Here is an 18501-nt window from a genome sequence, read left to right as displayed (position 1 = left end):
GAAAATCTAGTTTTTAGTGACATTTCAATAGATAGAAAACAGCTACTCAAATCACTCCCTCTCCATCTGCATTCTTTATTGCTGACAGATTCTGTTCAGATGCTCACCTTCTATGCAGTCCCATATTCAGGGAAGTATGTATCCTCTCTTGACCCAGTGATAGATTTTGATTAGTCTGAACCAATCTGATTAATCCCATTCCTCAGTGCTTAAGGGACAAAGAACTCAAATCTAGCCAATAAAACATGAGGCAAGCCTAGGTTATTTCTAAGAAAGTGCTCTTAATTTTTTAAATTGGTACGCTACAGAAAATAGGTGCTTTTCCTATCTTTGGGAACTACTGAGTATATGACACATAGAGCTATGGCAGACATCCTGTGACCATGAAGGGGCAGCCAAGAGGATCCCAAAAAAGCTACCCTAGAACTTTGCCATTACCCAAATGACCAATTAGGAAACCATGGAAGCAGATGGGACCAATATACTTCCTTGTTATTTAAGTTTATAAATGTTCTTATTTTCAAGTCACTTTTAGTTAGACTTTTACTTAAAACTTAAAACATCATTAGATATGCACTGATTTACTAGCTGGATGATTTGGGGCAAATCATCAAATAAGAGTTATTATTTATCATGCACCCATGGGCCAACTGTAGCATTAGAGAGTTTACATATGTAGTTCATTTAGCTATCACAACCCTATATGGTCAGTATTATTTTTATTATCCTCACATATAGAAGAGGCTTAAGAGAAATTAAGTAACTTCCCTAAGAGAAGACGGCTACTAAGTTTCAGAGCCAGGATTTGAACTCAGGTCTATGCAGCTTCAGGCTGGTCATGGCTTCTCAAATATATTACATTGCTAACCTACTTAAGCTGAATTCCACTTTCTAATGTCTCCACAAAGAAAATTCTACATAATAATTTCATAAGATTATTCTGAGGATTCAATGAACAAATGCATCTAAATTAACTACCATTTAACTAGTAAACTAAGATGAAAATAAATGGGCATTCTCAGCATTTTGGAATAAGGTTCAAATAGTCACACCTCTATACCTTTCAGCTTCATTTCTGGAGCACTGCAATCTGATTTTATATCTGTATATTTCACACAAAATATGAATTTAACACATCATATTGTTGCTATATTTTTCTTAAAGTTTGCATGTAAACATAGGTTAGAGCTGAGTGCCTATTTTTGAAAAAAGATAAAATATATAGAAAGCTAGAAATGGAAAAAGACTTTGAAATCATCTAGAAAAAACTTCATATTTTTGATAAAGAAAGCACTAGAGACTGATGGAAACTGCCAATGTCATTCAGCTAATTAATACTGAAGACAAGAGATTCAGCTAATTAGTACTGAAGAAAAGTTATCTAATTCCTATTCCATGGCTCCTCTGATGCCATTTTGCTATTTTTAAGAAGAGCAAATTAGGGATACAAGGAAAGAAAAAAACTGTAAAGAGAAAGGCAGTTTTAATTTTGGTAATCTGAAAAACGCTCTTACCTATCTCTACTTTCAGTGGTTTATAACTCTTTAAATTCTCTTGATTTGAACAAGTGACTTTCCAGTTCCACAACTAAACTAAAGGTAGGTGATGGGATCTTCCAAGATAAATACGATTTCTAAGTTTAATGTATCAAATACAGAGAATTTCAAAGCACATATCACTAAAGAGTAATGTTTTCACTTTTCTTTGCTTTTCTTCCTTTCTTTAGGATTCTCTTAGATATTTCTAAAACCTTTCTAAAAGTTATTTGTAAGGTGAGATATTGTTAAGGATAACTGGCCCAGTCTTTTCAGTAAGTCAGTACAATGAAAAAAAGAATAATCCTAAAGTAAAAGAGACTTAAGGAATAACTAGATGTAATGTACAAATGTACAGGATATTTTTAGAACTGCAGAAATCTGAATATGGACTGGATATTAGAAAATATTAAAAAATTACTATTAACTGGTTAAAGGTAATAATATTTCAGCTAGGAAGAGAACATTTCTTATTTTTTAAAGAGGCACACTGAAATTAAAAAGAACACTATTAAAACTCCTCAGCGTAAAAAGCTATATCTTTCATTATTTATTAATCATATATCAATATAAAGTGATCTCTTTTCATAATTCTTTCACTCTCAGATTTCTTCTTCTAATTTTAATACTGCAACTTCAGTTTTTTAGATGAGAATAACTTTATTCTGTCTCACCCAACCTTTTATATTCAGCATTACTGTGCTGTTTTACTTTATCTAAATTTCCTTTATATAAAGAAATTAATGGATTTTGCTTTAAATCCTCAACAAAGCTCTCTCCATGAGATAAGGCCATTGCATTTACTATTATATTTATTACATTTGGTCTTATTTCTGTCACTTTACTTCTGCTGTTTTTAGACATCCTTGGTATTTCTCTGCTTTAGATGTCTTTTTACTTTCATCTTTTGCAAGATACATTATTCTAATCTACTATTAGTTATCTTAAAGCATTTCACAAACATTTTAATTTATCTAAGTATATAAAAAGAATAATTTTAGATACCCATTTGTAGATAAACAATTCAGTACTACTGACTTCTTCAGCATATCCCTTATCTCTTTTCTCAAACCTATTTTATTTAATCTAAATATTTACAAAAATTAATAGCAATTTAAAATTTTAATTAAAAATAATTTTTTATTTCAAAACATGTTTTAATTAATAAATTAAAATTTTTTAACATTAAATGATATATAATTACATAAGATTAAATAATGAGCATTAAGTTTTCTCCCGTTAGTAGTTGGGAAGTTTATCCCACCTAATCTCTCTAAAGATGGTTTTCATTTCACCACTCATTCATTTAAATCTTTACTTCCTTATTCTTGAGTTATTTTTAAATTTCTCTCTCAAGCATTTGGGATGCATTATTAAATAATTTTACAAAGATAACTGGGTGGCATATTTTTCAATACACTAAAGGTCTGAGAGTGTATCTTTGTATATAAATAAAAATGCATTTAGCTATAAAATGTGAGGGTCATAACCTTTTTTTTTTTTAATTAATTAATTTATTTTTTTATTTTATGGCTGTCTTGGGTCTTTGTTTCTCTGCGAGGGCTTTCTCTAGTTGTGGCAAGCGGGGGCCACTCTTCATCGCGGTGCGCGGGCCTCTCACTATTGCGGCCTCTTGTTGCGGAGCACAGGCTCCAGACGCGCAGGCTCAGTAATTGTGGCTCACGGGCCCAGTTGCTCCGCGGCATGTGGGATCTTCCCAGACCAGGGCTCGAACCCATGTCCCCTGCATTGGCAGGCAGATTCTCAACCACTGCGCCACCAGGGAAGCCCAACCTTTTTTTTTAAAGTGCACTAGATACAACTTCTTGTGCTCTGTAATAGATTTTTGCAAAATTTGAAGCTTAATTTCCTAAAAGTACCTTTTCTTCTCCCTAAAAATTGGTTGGGTTGGGTTTTGTCTTTAGTTTTTAAATACAAACACTGGTCTTACTCTTTTCCTTTTTAATCTTATATTTGGTAGGCCCTCAATTTGCAATATTCGATTATTCTTTTTTCAGATTCATAAGTTTTCTGATACCCTTAATCATAACATCTGATCCATCTGTTCTTACTATTTATTCATAAGGTGGATCTCTGATCTGACCCCAATGGCTCAGAGCTCAGTATATTATATTCTGAGTGAGATTACTCCTTCATATTGCTGCATTGCTTTGCTATGTCAAAACAAGTTTTGACTTCCAACAAAGATTTACTTTGGCTTGTTGTGATTGTTATGCCATTATATTCTTGTTATCCTGGCCTTTTATTATTACAAACCAAATTATAATTAAATTCAAGATACAGCACATACAGTTTTCATATGGAACTAACATTTGATATCATAACAATTATAAAATTATAAAGATTCAGACATATCTCTGAGAGATCACTCAGTATCATCCATGGGCAAGAAACATTTTTTTTTTAGAACAGCCATTCTAACAGACAGCCATTCAGATTCCTAAGACTAAACACCCAGGTTCATTCCTCAACAACATGAATGTAAATTGGTGAATTTCAAATACCCAAAACAGAGGCAACTGAAAATGGATTGAGTTTTTCACCTTGAAAATTTATTATTTAGACTGAAAGTTAAACCACATACTTTAAGAGTGCATGTAACCGAAAAATAATACAATAGTGCAATCTTAAAAGGTAAAAATAAAATCCAGTTTCAATTCTGGCTAGTTTTATAAAAAAATATACATATTGCCCAGTTTGAAAAGCCTGCACTTTACATACTACACTATAATACTTACAAGCTGATGTTCTAATAGTTGGATTTTTTCATCTTTTTTCTTTATTTCATCTTTAAGTTGTTTTATTTCATTTAATAAATCTTCATTCTGAAATATTTTAAAAAATTTAACATGAAGTATTTAATTGTATTTAAAACCACTAATGAGAAGCATTAAATCAATGATGAAGACTGAGTAATGAACTGGTTGTTTATTTAAGGGGGAAATTCTTCTTAAATATGCCAGCTATTAATCCATTTAAAAAAAAAACCCATTTTGGTCTTCTAAGAATTCATAGTCTAAGGAGTCTGACACGTAAACAATGAACAATAATAGCAGCAACAGCTAACATTCATTGAGTATTAATCAGGTGCCAAGAACTAAGTACCTTTTAGGTATCTAAGTAGTTGATTCCGACTGCAACCCTGAGGTAGGTACTATTATCCCCAATTTACAGACAAGAAAATTGGGAACTAGGCCACTTAGTAAAATAAATTACACACAAAACAGTAACTTCAGCTAGATTTCAAGGAATGTATAAGAGTTGCCTGTCAGAGGAAATGAAGGCCACAAGTAGAGAAAACTGTGTAATTAAAGGCACAGAGTCATTTCATGCCTGGTTCAGAAATCAGCAGAAAGATAAATGTGCCTGAAGGATAACACGGAAGATTCTTTTTCCATGAGCTACTTTCATGAGAACTGCCTAAATCAAAGAGTAAATACCCTGTCAACTTAGTCTATAAGAAATTCCTAATAGTATTAAGAGAAACCTATTGTCAAGGTTAGCAGGAATCCAGTTACATTTCCAAGTATAAGGTATCATTACCCTATAGTTAGCCCATTTTGTTTACTGCTATTCAACTATCCAGAAACATATACTGATGAAGTAATGCAAGCAAGGAAATTACAGTTGACCCGTGAACAACGCGGGGGTTAGGGGCACCAAAGCAGGGGTTAGGGGCACCGAACCTCTGCAAAGTCAAAAATCTGGGTATAACTTTTAGTCGGCCCTTGACATCCACAGTTCCTCCATATCCACAAGGCTCACATCCTTGGATTCAACCAACTGCAGATCGGTGTAGTACCACAGTATATATTATTGAAAAAAATCCGCATGTAAGCGGACTCACGCAGTTCAAAACTGTGTTGTTCAGGGATAAACTGTAGAATATATATGTGAATGATACATCTTTCCAGAGAGAAAAGTAAGTAAGCAAATAATTATAATGTGTTGGTCATGAGCAAAGTATACACTCTTCTTCAGATATACTGGGAACAAAAAAAAAATATTGCAGTTTCATTAACAAGAGATTGGAAACAGACATTTTATGAAGGCTTTCACATATCAAATAAGCATCGCAATGGGGAAGAAACAATAGGGAAGAATATATTTTTTAAAATGCTGTTATGTATACCACAATTGGGAAAGACTAATTATTATATATAAAAAATGACTTCCAGTTGAATTTAAAGAGTTTAGGGACTTTAAAAAATAATAAATCAAGACCAAAAAATAAAGATGGACTGCAAATCATGAAGGGCACATTTTTAAACTAAGTGGCAAATTAAGCTATTAAGAAATGATAAATATATTTGATTATATAAAAACTTAAAGCATCTATACAATTAACATTAAAGTTAAAAGCTGGTGAAAACCTATGCTAACATGACAAAGAACTTATAACTCAAGTATATTAGGAGACTGTTCAAACATATAAGATCATTTCTAGGCCCCAATAGATAAATAGTCAGTTCTCACAAATAGACATATAACTGGAAAAATGTTCTATTTGACTTATTGAAGAAATACAAATTAAAGTATTAAAGGTATTATTTTACAGGTATTAAATTGGGGGAGAAATACTCAATGTGATTAACAAGACTGCAGAAAAAATGGTACATTATCAGACATAACAAGTGACGTTTCTGGACAAACGTATGCCTGTATATACAAAAGTCATAAAAATTACTTGCACTCTCCGATTCAGTTATCCAACTCCTATGCCAAAGAAATGATCCTAAGTACAAGAAAACCTATAATAAGATATTCTCTTAAAGTTACAAATTTAGAATTGTCCTATAAGAGGACAATTGAAATACAATGCAGTGAGCGACTTGATGGAATACTACACTGCCATCATTCAGTCATGGCTAGGTTCTGCTGGTGCTGGAGGAAATGGACTCAAAGCTGAAATCAAAACACAATATGGTAATAACATTTATAACCGACATGCATACAGCACTTACTTTAGAATAGGCACTGCTCTAAGGATTTTACACATAAAGACAGGCAAAGGAGAACACATCAGGACATGGGTAATTCCAGTGGAGTCTTAAAGGATAAGTAAAAAGTTCTAAGGACACAAAGTGTGGCAGGCTTTGTATTTTAGGGTAAGGGATTCTATAAGACAATACAGAGACGGGGACAAGCATAGCATATTTGGAGAATTACAAGCAGTGATGCTGTCACATGAAGGCTGTGGTACACAGTGGGGAGCAATGTGGTTAGTAAACTAGGCAAGGGCCAGATCATAGAGGGCCTGAACATCAAGCATGGCTTTAGCCAGGGAGTAACAGATAGATCTGCATTTGAGATGGCTTTGACAGCTGTTTGGAGGATATACTTGACAAGGACAACAACAAAACTAGGCTAGGAAACTGGTTATCAAGATGTTGTAATATGCCAGGTAAGAACAGGGGCCTGACCCAAGAGAGTGATAATAGGGAGGAGAAGAAACAGGAGAAAAGGAGATGTTGGCAATTCACTGCATGTGAGAGAAGAGCACAGAGAAGTAGTCAAGAGTGACATCTCCATTTCTAGCTTAGATGATATAGCAAATAGAAACAGAGAATGAAGGAGGAGAAATATGTCCAAAGAGAAATATATATATGTATATTGGCAGCGTCGTGCAGCTCATGGGATCTCTGACTAGGGATCGAACCTGGGCTCCTGGCAGTGAGAGCGCTGAGTCCTAACCACTGGACCGCCAGGGAATTCCCCAATGAGGAATATTTTTGAGTTTTAAATACATTGCTAGAGGTACACACACCTCTTGAGAGGTGTTAGAGGTGTTCCACCTGTGAGTGGGACACACAGTGGAAATGTCCAGTGGACAACTGGATTACCAAGTATGAGAGAGACTGATTTTATGTGTTATCAATATATATGTTATATGTGAAATCATTACAGTAGAAAGTTTGATGAGGACTGGACTAAAGATATAAATCTACATTCTAAACAAGAAAAGGAACCTACAAAGAAAATGGAGGGGGGGCGAAGTTAGGGGGTATATAGGGAATTCAGACAGAAGTGACACAAAAACCAAGGGATAATGCTTGTAGAACAAAGGCCATGCCAAATGTCTATTTTCCCAGGTTTCCACATTAACTGGAAAGGTAGTTTAAGGAGAGTCAGGAAAAGGTTTATTCGATTTACTGAATTTAGGATAGGTAAGATACAGAAATTTACAAGGTGAGGATGAAGGGGAAGTTGAGAAAGCACACTGAAGAGAGATGAGAGAGGAGGTCTTTAACTGCAGCAGAAGACAAGAGTCCAGAACACGAGAAGAAAGGGTGGCCTTCCACAGCACAGCGGTCACTTTTCCCTACAACTGGAACAAAGTGATTGAGAGTGACATAGACACAGACTAAGTCGGAAGGCAGGCAGCAGAAGATCTTGCTTGAAAAACACAAGGCTACCTGCAGAAGTTGAGAAGAGCAGCTGAGAAAGAGGCTGAGGAGAGTGGTCAGTGTCTGGAACAGCTCACCAAGGGAATGGGAGAGACAGCCGCCCTGAGATAAAGGAAAGACTGGAGACATGGCAGGTCCAGTGGAGATTTTAGACCCTAAAATTGTAATGGTATGAGTCACCGTATTTCTATCATTTGAAACTGAACTGTGAAACCATCTTGGATAAGAAGATGACATATTTGGGGATTTGCTGATGAAAGTGAAGGACAGTCTAGTGTACTGGGCTGAGACAGTGTGAGCTATTGCATCTCACTTGGAAAGAAGGAAGAAAGACTAGGAATGATCTGCCTGAAAGGAAAGCATTGGGGACAAGAAATAAATACATGATATGTCTATCATGTAATATTAAATTAATAGACAAACTGTAAAGGAAGATGGGCAAAATGAAGACACTAATTCTATAAAAAAATTGGAATTAAACTTTTTTTCTTTAAAAAGAATTTCTTTACATGTAAAAAACTTTTCACAAAAAAGAATTCAGAAAAAAAGTCAACTTTACTTTTAAAATATCAGTCACAAAACTTAAAAAAACTGAGATAATCAGAAATCATCTACATCAATGGTTCTCAATTGAGTATGCAAGTAAAAGTTTTTTAAAAAGAGATGTCCTACTGCAAACCTATTATTATACTCACAATAGGATGGAAGCCCAGAGGCGGGAAGAAATTTATATAAAAACAGGTAGGTAACATGTTGAAAAGCCAAGATTAGATAACCAGATGTGACTACTATCCTATATTCTTTTGATTTTGTGTTTTATACATAAATTTGTTCCCAATAGGTCACTCCACATCCTATGAGAAAATTACGCTTCTCTGACCCCTAATACCAAGCGTGGCCACTTGACCTGTTTTGGAAACGACATATGTTACATCCAAGCAGAATCCACATGTTATTATGCCAATGCTACTTTCCCTCAGGTACAAAAAATATGTCCCAGGATAAGGGCTGATCCTTCAGCTTGGATCTCAGAATGAAGAGAACACGTGAAGTCCCATTGATCTACAACCAAAATGCAACATACTGAGAAATAACAAGAAATAAACTTTTGTTATTGTAAGCCACCAATATTTTGAGGTTGTTACTACAGATAAGTAGCACACACTGACTATCATACCTTGAAAATAGAATGTGAAAGGAAACAATAATTTTACTTGGAAACATGAAAGACATCAAGAATACCTGTATGTGCTTAAGAAGTAAATATGTGATTCAGGTAAATGCAAAAAACAAAAAGAGTTTTCTTCAACTAAAATCAGACCTCATGATGAGAACTATAAAAAAATACACCTTCAAACACTAACCTGCATCTGCATTCTATATCTTTAAACATGAAAAAACTTAATTAATGTCATATTCATTAATATTTCTTCAATGTTGTGATTATGTATGAGAAGTACCTATTAACTGTTTTAATTTTTGTTGGTAGTCATATTTTTAAAACTGTTATTCATAATTATAAAAAAAGAATTTAATGATTTTTATTTTTTAAAAAAGAATCCTGTACCAATATTAATACAGGGACAGATGATTATCCAACTGATAAAACAAACTCAAATTAAAGCACCACAGTGATATCATTTTAACTTAATAAGGTAGTAAAAGTTAAAAGAAATCTGATTAAAACCCAAGACAGCAAAGCTGCAGGTTTTAATATATTTATTATTAAATGTTTTAACTATTATTGCTTTATAATTTTAGTAATAAAAAATTTTTTTTGAAAAATTCAGCATGACTACCTAGTCATCATACCTTGTATATCTGATCACTGTCTTCTGGTTCTGGACTAGATGGCAAGGAGAGTTGAACATCATGCAATGAACCACTTCCATCATGCTGTCAGAAAGAAGAAAAAGAAAACGTAAGATTAATACAATTAACTGCAGACACTGAGTTCAACCTGAATTCACCCCAGGCCAAATGCAGGCATGGCAAACAGGAAATAAGATTTTAGAAATCTCCTTTTCATCTCTATGCACTGGTAGAAAGAAATGTGGAACAGGAAACAACAGAGCTCAGGAAAGAATATTTTATGGGAATAAATAACATACACTATACAATTTGATGATGCAGAAAGCCACTAAAAGTTTTAAAGTGGGAAAAGGAATATGGGAAATTTCCTTAAAAATTTTAAGACTACCTCACCTACGAAAAATGTAAAATAAAAGTCAAATTAAATCTGATTTGAATTAGCTGTGGTGTTCTGAGTATAAAGGAGTCAGAAACAATAATATTAAATGGCTTAAAAAGGTTTGACCACAAAAATCATTTGATTAAAAATACTAGATACATATTGCATGACTCTATTTATATGAAGTTTGAGAAAAGGCAAAACTATTTATGGTGCTAAAAATCAGAAGAACGGTGGCTGACTCAGGGGAAAGGGGTTATTGACAGTAAAGTGCATTACAATCCATAAGGATGCTGGAAATGTTCTATGTCTTGTCTGTATGGCAGTTACATGCATACATACAAATGAAAAGTACAAGCTTTACACTTAAGACTGGTACACCTTAAGCACTTTACTGAATGTATGCTATACCTCAATTTAAAAAATTGAAAAAATTAAATTTTTTGCCCTTAAACCCAAATTTTAAAAAATGGCAGAATAGTATTATGTCCTACCCCTTGCTGAAGTGGTTTAGGAATAACCAGCTGAAAAATGGCATGTTCAACGATTCACAGACAACCTTAAGAAAGATGAACCAGAAAAGAATATGCCTGGGATGATGGTGAGGGACTGAGTCCCTGACCAAGGCAGTACAACTGCGGCTTGATACCTTATTTGTTCAGATGGTACTTAGCTGCCTTGGGACACCCACTGAGTCAACAACCTTCAAGGAGTACTGCCATAGCAACCTTCCTCAGACCTATCTGTCCTGAAGGAAATCTCCCAGACCATGGAAATGTCCTGTATTGAAACAGGAGTGATAAAATAGGAGACGTAAGTATGTAGGTCATTTTCTTCTTTACTTATTGTACTGTATACCTATTGAATCAGAATCTCTAGTGATGAGGCCTAGGAATGAGTATTTAGAAAAATTCAACAGGTAATAGTGATTGACAGTGAAGTATTAGCAGTTGTCAAATTTCCAGCAGAGATAAATTACATTTTTATTGGTGATGCCATACAGACATTAAGAATTTGACCTGAGAGAGAATGTAACATCCTAATGAAGAACAAATGTTCTCAGAAAACATTAAAAAATGTTTAAAAAAAAAGAAAAAGAAGTTTTACAAGACTCATCTCTGTAAAAAGTTTATCTCTGCCTTGACATATAGAAACAGGGCCAGTCCTACAAACAAGTATATATTTGAGAAAAAAGGGACTGTAAAATTTGACTTATTTCCCAACATCCACAATAACTTCCTGCCCAGTACAGAGCAGGAACCTCAAAGAAGAGGAGACAACATAAGCTCAACTGCCTTGGACATGGGGGTAGTTGTGGGAAGAAGCAGAACAGGAAAAATAATACATCAGTTTTCACTGTACAGGAATAAAAAGGTGAGCCCAGGGAAATAGAAAATATCAGGAAGTCATAAAGAAAATGACTCCAGGAAGTTGTATGTAAATTACTAGGTTCACGACTCCTGAGCACCAGAGTTGCTCGGATCTGATCCTAAATAGCATTTCAAAGACTTTGAGAAATAAACTAAGACTATCCCCAGGTCCCAAGCTAGCCTTTGGAAGGTGTACACTCAAAACAGACATGGCAAGCATGGCAGAGGCTTTGGAAACAACTGATATTACAACCACAATCCAAAGGTGGCTAATTAGAACTTGCAGTCTGACCCCAACCAGATCATTTGTCTGCTTTAAAAAAACCCAAAAACCAATATTCTCCATAAGATTTAAACAAGATCCAGAGTCTCACAACATTCGAACATCTAAAATGTAATCCAAAATTACTCAATGTAAAAACAACAAAGAAAATCTCAACTCACACAGAAAAAGATAATCAACAAACATCAATGACAAAATAAAAGAGAAGTTGAAATTAATTAGAAGAGATTTTAATAGAGCTATTATAAAAATTCTCCAAAAGTAAGGCTGAAATCTTAAAGGGAATGGAAAGAGAAAGTCTCAGCAAAGACAGAATATAAAAGTGGAAACAAATGAAAACTTTAGAACTGCAAAGATTCAATAACCAAAAATTTTAAATGCACTAGATGGACTAAATTCCAGCATTTGAGGTAACAGAGTGAACTTGAAGACAGATCAACATAAATCATCCAGTCTGAACAATGAAGAGAAAAAAAACAGAGCCTGCTGCAGGAGCTGTGGGGCAATAACAAAAGATCTAATATTCATATCATTGAAGTCACAGAAGGAAGGGTGTGAGGTAGAAAAATATTTGAAGAAATAATGGATAAATACACCTCATATCTGGTGAAAGACATGAACCTACATATTTGAGAAGCTCAATTTAAAAGAAGAGAAAATAGAATGTGCTCTCTGAACATAAGGGAATTTAACTGGAAATCAGTAACAGAAAAATTACCTTCAAACACTTAGAAAGTAAATAACAAATTTCTTTGATCTGTGGGTCAAAAGAAGTCCCAAAGTAAATGAGAAAATATTTTGAATCGAAGGAAAATGAAGTCACCACATATCAAAATTTGTGGAATGCAACTAAAGCAGTGCTTCGAAGGAAAAATTATTGTATGAGATACTTATATTAAAGCAAAGGTGTCAAATCCATAACTGGAGCAAATTAAAGCCAGAACAAACAGACAAAAATAATAGAGAACAGAAATTAATGAAACTGAAAATCAAGAAACAAATCAATAAAACCAAAAGCAGGGTTTTTGACAAATGCAAAATCATTAGCAAAACTGCAAAAAAGGCAAAAGGCATTTATAAAGTGGCTATTTTTTAACAATAGCAACAACAAAAATAATGATAATGTGAAAGCCTAGGGTTTTTAACTGACTTCATTAACTCACAATTGTAAATACTTTCCCAAAAAGCGCATTCCATTTTTTCAATATTCATTTGTCTCATCATTTATATACCTGATAAAGGACTTATATATAAAGAACTATCAAAAATCAATAACAAAACAGACAAAATTTTTGTTAATAGTCAAAAGAATAGACACTTCACCAAAGAAGATATACAGTTGGAAAATAAGCATACAAAAGATGCTCAATATCATTAGTTATTATGCAAATGCAAATTAAACAGTGATATACCAACGTATACCTATGGGAACGGCTTTTGAAAAATATTGACAATACCAAGTGTGGACAAGGATGCAAAACAATTGGAACTTTCATTAATTGCTAGTGGGAATACAAAATCATATAACCATTTTGGAAAACAGTTCGGCAATTTCTCAAAAAGTTAAATATATACTTACCATACAACCTAGCAATCCCCACCCCCAGGCGAGAAATGAAAACATCCTCACATGAAAATTTGTGCATGAATGTTTACAGTGGCTTTATTCATAATTGCCAAAAACTGGAAAGAGACACAAATATCCTTCAACTGGTAAACAGATAAACAGAATATGATATATGCATACAGTGTAATACTACTCAGTAATAAATAGGAAGAAACTACTGGTACATGTTACAGCATGACTGAATTTGAAATGCATTACAGTAAGTGAAAAAAGCCAGACTCCAAAGACTAAAAAATATACAAGTCCATGTATGTGACAGTCTTGAAAAGGCAAAACTGCAGAGACATAAAACAGATCAGTGGTTGCCAGGAGCTAGCAGTGGATACAGGGATTGATTTTAAGGAAAAAAGAAAAGAAATTTTAGAGTGTGATTATAATAGCTGCACAACTGCATGCATTTGTCAAAGCTCACAGAACTGTACAACAAAAAAGACTGAATTTTACTGCATGTATATTATACCTCAATAGAACTGTAACAGGTTGAATAGTGTCCCCCTAGAAATTCATCTAACCCAGAACTTGTGACTATGACTTCATCTGGAAATAGGATCTTTGCAGATATATTCAAGTTGAGGTCATAATGGGTTAGGGTGGGGCCTAAATCTAATATGACTGGTGTCCCTGTAAGAAGACAGAAATTTGGAAGCGTGGGTCATGTGAAGATGGAAGCAGACTGGAGATGCTGCCAAGGAATGGCAGGATTGCCAGCAACCTCCAGAAGCTAGAAAGGCAAGGAAGGTTGCTCTCCTAGAGCCTCAAAGAACACATGGCCCTGATGACATCTTGATTTCAGATTTCTAGCCTCTAGAACTTTGAGAAAATAAATTTCTGTTGTTTATGCTGCCCAGCTCGTGGTACTTTGTTATGGCAGCCCTAGAAAACTAATGTAAGGCCTGACTAATAAAACAAAAGCAAACAGAAAGAGAGAAACACCAGATAAATCTCAACAATCCCAAGGAAAATAAAGCTGACACAGCAATACTATTATAACACACGGGTTATAATTAAGGTATAATTAAAGATGAAAAGTATTAATGAGGATAAAGAAAGGCTTTTAATTAATGACCACAGGAACAATCCACCAAGAAGATACGCCAATCATAAAGATTTATATACCTAATAAAATATCCTAAAGATACTAAAAGATTAATATAATAGATATACCACTACATAAAACATAGAAAATATATATCCTATTCAAACAAACAGAGAACAGTCACAAAAACTGACCAGGCTCCAAGCCAGGGGTTAGTTAACGAACTATTGTCCACAGGACAACTGCAGTCAACTGCCTATTTTTATTACAGTCCATGAGCTAAAAATGGTTTCTACATTTTTTTTTTGTTTCTACATTTTTAAATGGTTACATTTTAAATGATTTTATTAATATCTACATAACAACATCAATTTTGCCTCTCAGCTGAAAAGGCTAAAATATTTACTATTTGGCCAAGAAAAAGTTTTCCAACACAAAGGAAATATCAACACATTCCAAAGAATTTATATCATATAGATATTATTCTTTACTATTAATATACTAAAATTAGAAATTAATTAAAAAGCGAGTTTCATATTCCAAACCAATATTTCTGAAAACTGAAAAAATTCTTCTAAATAAAATAAATTTATAGTACAGCCCAAGACAATTGGGAGTCATTGATGTTTAAGTTATTGCTATGTCTCAAAGGAAAAAAAAAAGCCTTCCAATTTTTTTTAACAGACTAGTAGTCTAGATTCAAGAGATCAAAGAAGGAAAAAGCTATCATTTCCATCAAAGCACAAGAGCTTAAAGAACATGAATATAATCTCCAATTCAATCAATAATAAAACCACCTACCCTCCAAATAACTTTGACCCTAAATAATGGTAGTACTCGCTATAAAACCTTGACTAAGATGAAAAGTGTTCAGATCAAACATTTTGAGACATTAGGAAACATTTTGAGACAAGTTTTTTTAAGCATTAGAGGGGGGAAAAGCATAAAATGTACAGAAAACATTCTCTTTTTAAAAACACTGGATAACAACCATGCATGCAATTTTCATGCTTCATACTACACATACTAAGGAGCTAACAGTTATTGACCAGTGCTGGGAACTGTTCTAAGCATTTTGCATAAACATATTTAATAAATACATAGATACAAAAATAATACATAAAAACTATAAAACACCACTGCACAAAAGTAAGCAATTCATAGTTAACTGATTATCGAAGTATTCTGGCTGCTTTACTAAGTGAAGTGTCTTAGTGGGGTCTAGTTAGGATTTTTGAACTCTGAATGCAATTAACCTTAAGTTGATTAACTCTTATGTCATTAGCACTTTGCTAAAGATTCAAAAAGATAGGTAAACCTTCCTCTGTCCTAAGAGGAAGATGTCCACCATCTTCCACTTTTCTTTTTGACAAAGCAGAAAGGTAAACTTTTGTTCTAATATTAAACTCTTCACATATTAACTTGTTGGAAAACCCTATAACAAACTCCATCTTACCCAAGTGGTTCTTCCATGAGTTTGCAAAAACTGGGATCTTCCTATGAGTTCCAGAGCAGCTGCAATGGACATGGACACTTGAAATGACTAACCAAAAAGTTTGCAGCACTGACCAATCTCTGCTGACAAGCAGCATCAGTGATGTCAACAAAACTGCCTTGTGTTTCAGATATGCTACAACACAATCACAAGAGGCATCCTAGGAAAGGGAGTAGAGGAAGAGGAGAGATTTGTTTCATTGTCTTTTCAAAAGTCACTTTTTAAAAAAACAAAAGTATATATGGATGAACATCACATCACAGAATGTGTGCGCTGAGAACAGTTTTTTGAGTAATACTGTAATTCACCTATGGGACTGAAAATCTAATGATTCAAGCTACATTTGGAAAGATTTTAAAGATATAGAGTCACAAAGCCTGATTTTCAATAAGTGTTTCAAAGATGAGTTGATCCTCACAGATGGTTTGGGGCAAAGACATTTTCAAAACAGAAAAATCTCCCCGGCATTCAAATTGACTAGAACATTGTTATATATGGGTAAAGTCTGTAATATTCTAAGCAAACCTTACCTACAAATATCCTGTTTAAACTTTTTTTTTATTAAACCTGTGTTTAATTTGTACATATCTGACTCAGGATATCCTTTTCTATAGGTTTCTTTTGTCACTTACAAATATTAGTTGCAGATTTCTTCTAATTTTTCTACATTTAAAAAAAATATTTAACTCTTCAAACCATCTGAGTTTACTATAATATAAAACAAGAAACTAAATAATTCCTTCTATACTACTGAGTTTTTCTCAACATTTATTTCAAAACCCTTCTGTGTCCAACTGATTTTAGTACATACTTCAGCACATATTTCTGGGTTTTCTATTCTCTTCCACTGCTCTATGTTTCTATTTGTGTCAATATTATAACCTGCTCTAAAGGGTTTTTCCCTCCTCTTTTTGTCTTTCTTAATGTATACAACTCTTATACTTTGGTGTTAACAATTTTGGAGTCATTTTGATTAATCCCCAGAATAAAACTGTTGTGATTTTGGCTGAAATTGTTATTACATCTACCAATAGTACTAGGAAGAACTACAGGCTCCAATCACACACTCAGATTGTATCTTATCTTTGCTCTTTCAAACACATCGTTCTTCCCATCCACCCAACACCCACTCCCCACACCCCCACCATGGGAGATAGAGGTCTCCCATGTGCCTCTCATGGACTAGACTCCCTGGCAATGCCTTGGAGAGAAAGGCTAAGGAGTTCCCATGAAATCTGGCTTCAGGGGAATTAGCAACTCTGTTTAGGAGCTGGATGGACCCTAACAGTACAGTGTGTCCCCTAGAAGTTCTTCAATATGGCCCAGCCTGTCCCTACATGGGTTGGACCTGGAGACTGATCCCAGGGAGCCTGGATGTCAAGTCAGTGTGACACGCCAACACATCATTCTTACAATTATTTAATACTCGTGTGTTCTCCTAGACTATAAGGTAGCTTGGTTCTCCTAGACTATAAGGTAGTCTTGGTTACTACATTAATATCCATGGATTAAGATAATTTTTATAATATTTAGCCTTCCTATAGAATATAAGTATCAGTATTTTCTCTAAATCTTTTAAAGTTTTCCAGCGTTCTTTATAAAACATCACAAACATCTCTCAGATTTATTGATGATTTAATGTTTTATTGATGCAGTGGTTATTTCATTATTTCCAATTTAAATCTTTGATTTATTATCCTTGGAGTCTTGAGTATAGTACTGTTTACCTGTTGGAGGAGGTTTTTTTTTTGGACCATGTCCCACAATAAGGAATACATTTTACATCATAACCATGTACATATATACTTGAATATGTGTGCATGCGTGTGTGTGTATGTTTGCATGCATGTGTCTAAAAAAGATGGTGAATGGATAGATGGATGGTAGATAGACAGAAAGATACAAATATCACACTAAAAACAAGTTTCACAAAACAATATCTGTTCTTGTCATGCATACGTGATGCCCCCTAATAGTTTCTATACCATTCTACTTTATTAGGAAAAAAGTCTAGTTATGGTGGACAAAATTTATTTCAAAACCCACTAACCATTTGTAATGTGTAGTTTTAAGAACAATGCACTAGATATAGGACAGGATTATGTCTTCTTTCTTTTTATCTTCATTACTACCACAATCCTTGATACTCAACAAGTGCTTAATAAAGTATACTGAATGATGAAATAATAATACATGGATACTAAAGTAAATGGAATTAGCTTTTTGGGCAGCTACATAAAACTGTAAGCAATGCAAGCAATTAAAAACCCTTGACTTCCACATTTTTACCTCTGTTGATGTTGCTCTTGTCAGTAAAATAACAGCTAACACTTACTTATTAACTGCCTTCTATGCATCAGACATTATGCTTAGCACTTTATCTGAATTTCCTAATGCTTTCTTTATAACAGTCCTGAGATAGGAGCTATTATAATCTCTATTTCTTTTACGAGGAAGTCTAGGCATAGGAAATTTAAGTAATTTAATTTATCCAAGATAATTTATCCACAACAAACAAGTGGGAAAAATGGCCTAA

The 18501-nt window shown here is 34.0% G+C and overlaps 2 protein-coding genes across 19 annotated transcripts in view; both read right to left on the bottom strand.

Annotated features, from left to right (window-relative positions):
• The window catches only part of RGR (retinal G protein coupled receptor), a 389204-nt gene that overhangs the window by 221354 nt on the left and 149349 nt on the right, over positions 1–18501 (bottom strand). The window lies entirely within an intron of this gene.
• The window catches only part of CCSER2 (coiled-coil serine rich protein 2), a 149438-nt gene that overhangs the window by 28059 nt on the left and 102878 nt on the right, over positions 1–18501 (bottom strand). For 11 of the 18 annotated variants that reach the window (XR_014248843.1, XM_082406732.1, XM_082406731.1 and 8 more), the window contains 2 exons: positions 9776–9859; positions 4295–4381 (listed from right to left, as the gene is read on the bottom strand). Coding sequence is in view for 17 of the 18 variants with exons in the window: in XM_082406732.1 (XP_082262858.1) it covers positions 4295–4381; positions 9776–9859 (171 nt within the window). In the remaining variant the exon portion in view is untranslated. The remainder of the gene's footprint in view (positions 1–4294; positions 4382–9775; positions 9860–18501) is intronic. The other 7 variants (XM_082406721.1, XM_082406720.1, XM_082406722.1 and 4 more) reach the window with 1 other exon arrangement.

The sequence above is a fragment of the Balaenoptera borealis genome, assembly GCF_965194805.1.
Source record: "Balaenoptera borealis genome assembly, chromosome: 10".
NCBI lineage: Eukaryota > Metazoa > Chordata > Mammalia > Artiodactyla > Balaenopteridae > Balaenoptera > Balaenoptera borealis.
The sequence above is the reverse complement of the archived record's forward strand: the minus strand, read 5'-3'. Positions and strand labels throughout refer to the sequence as shown.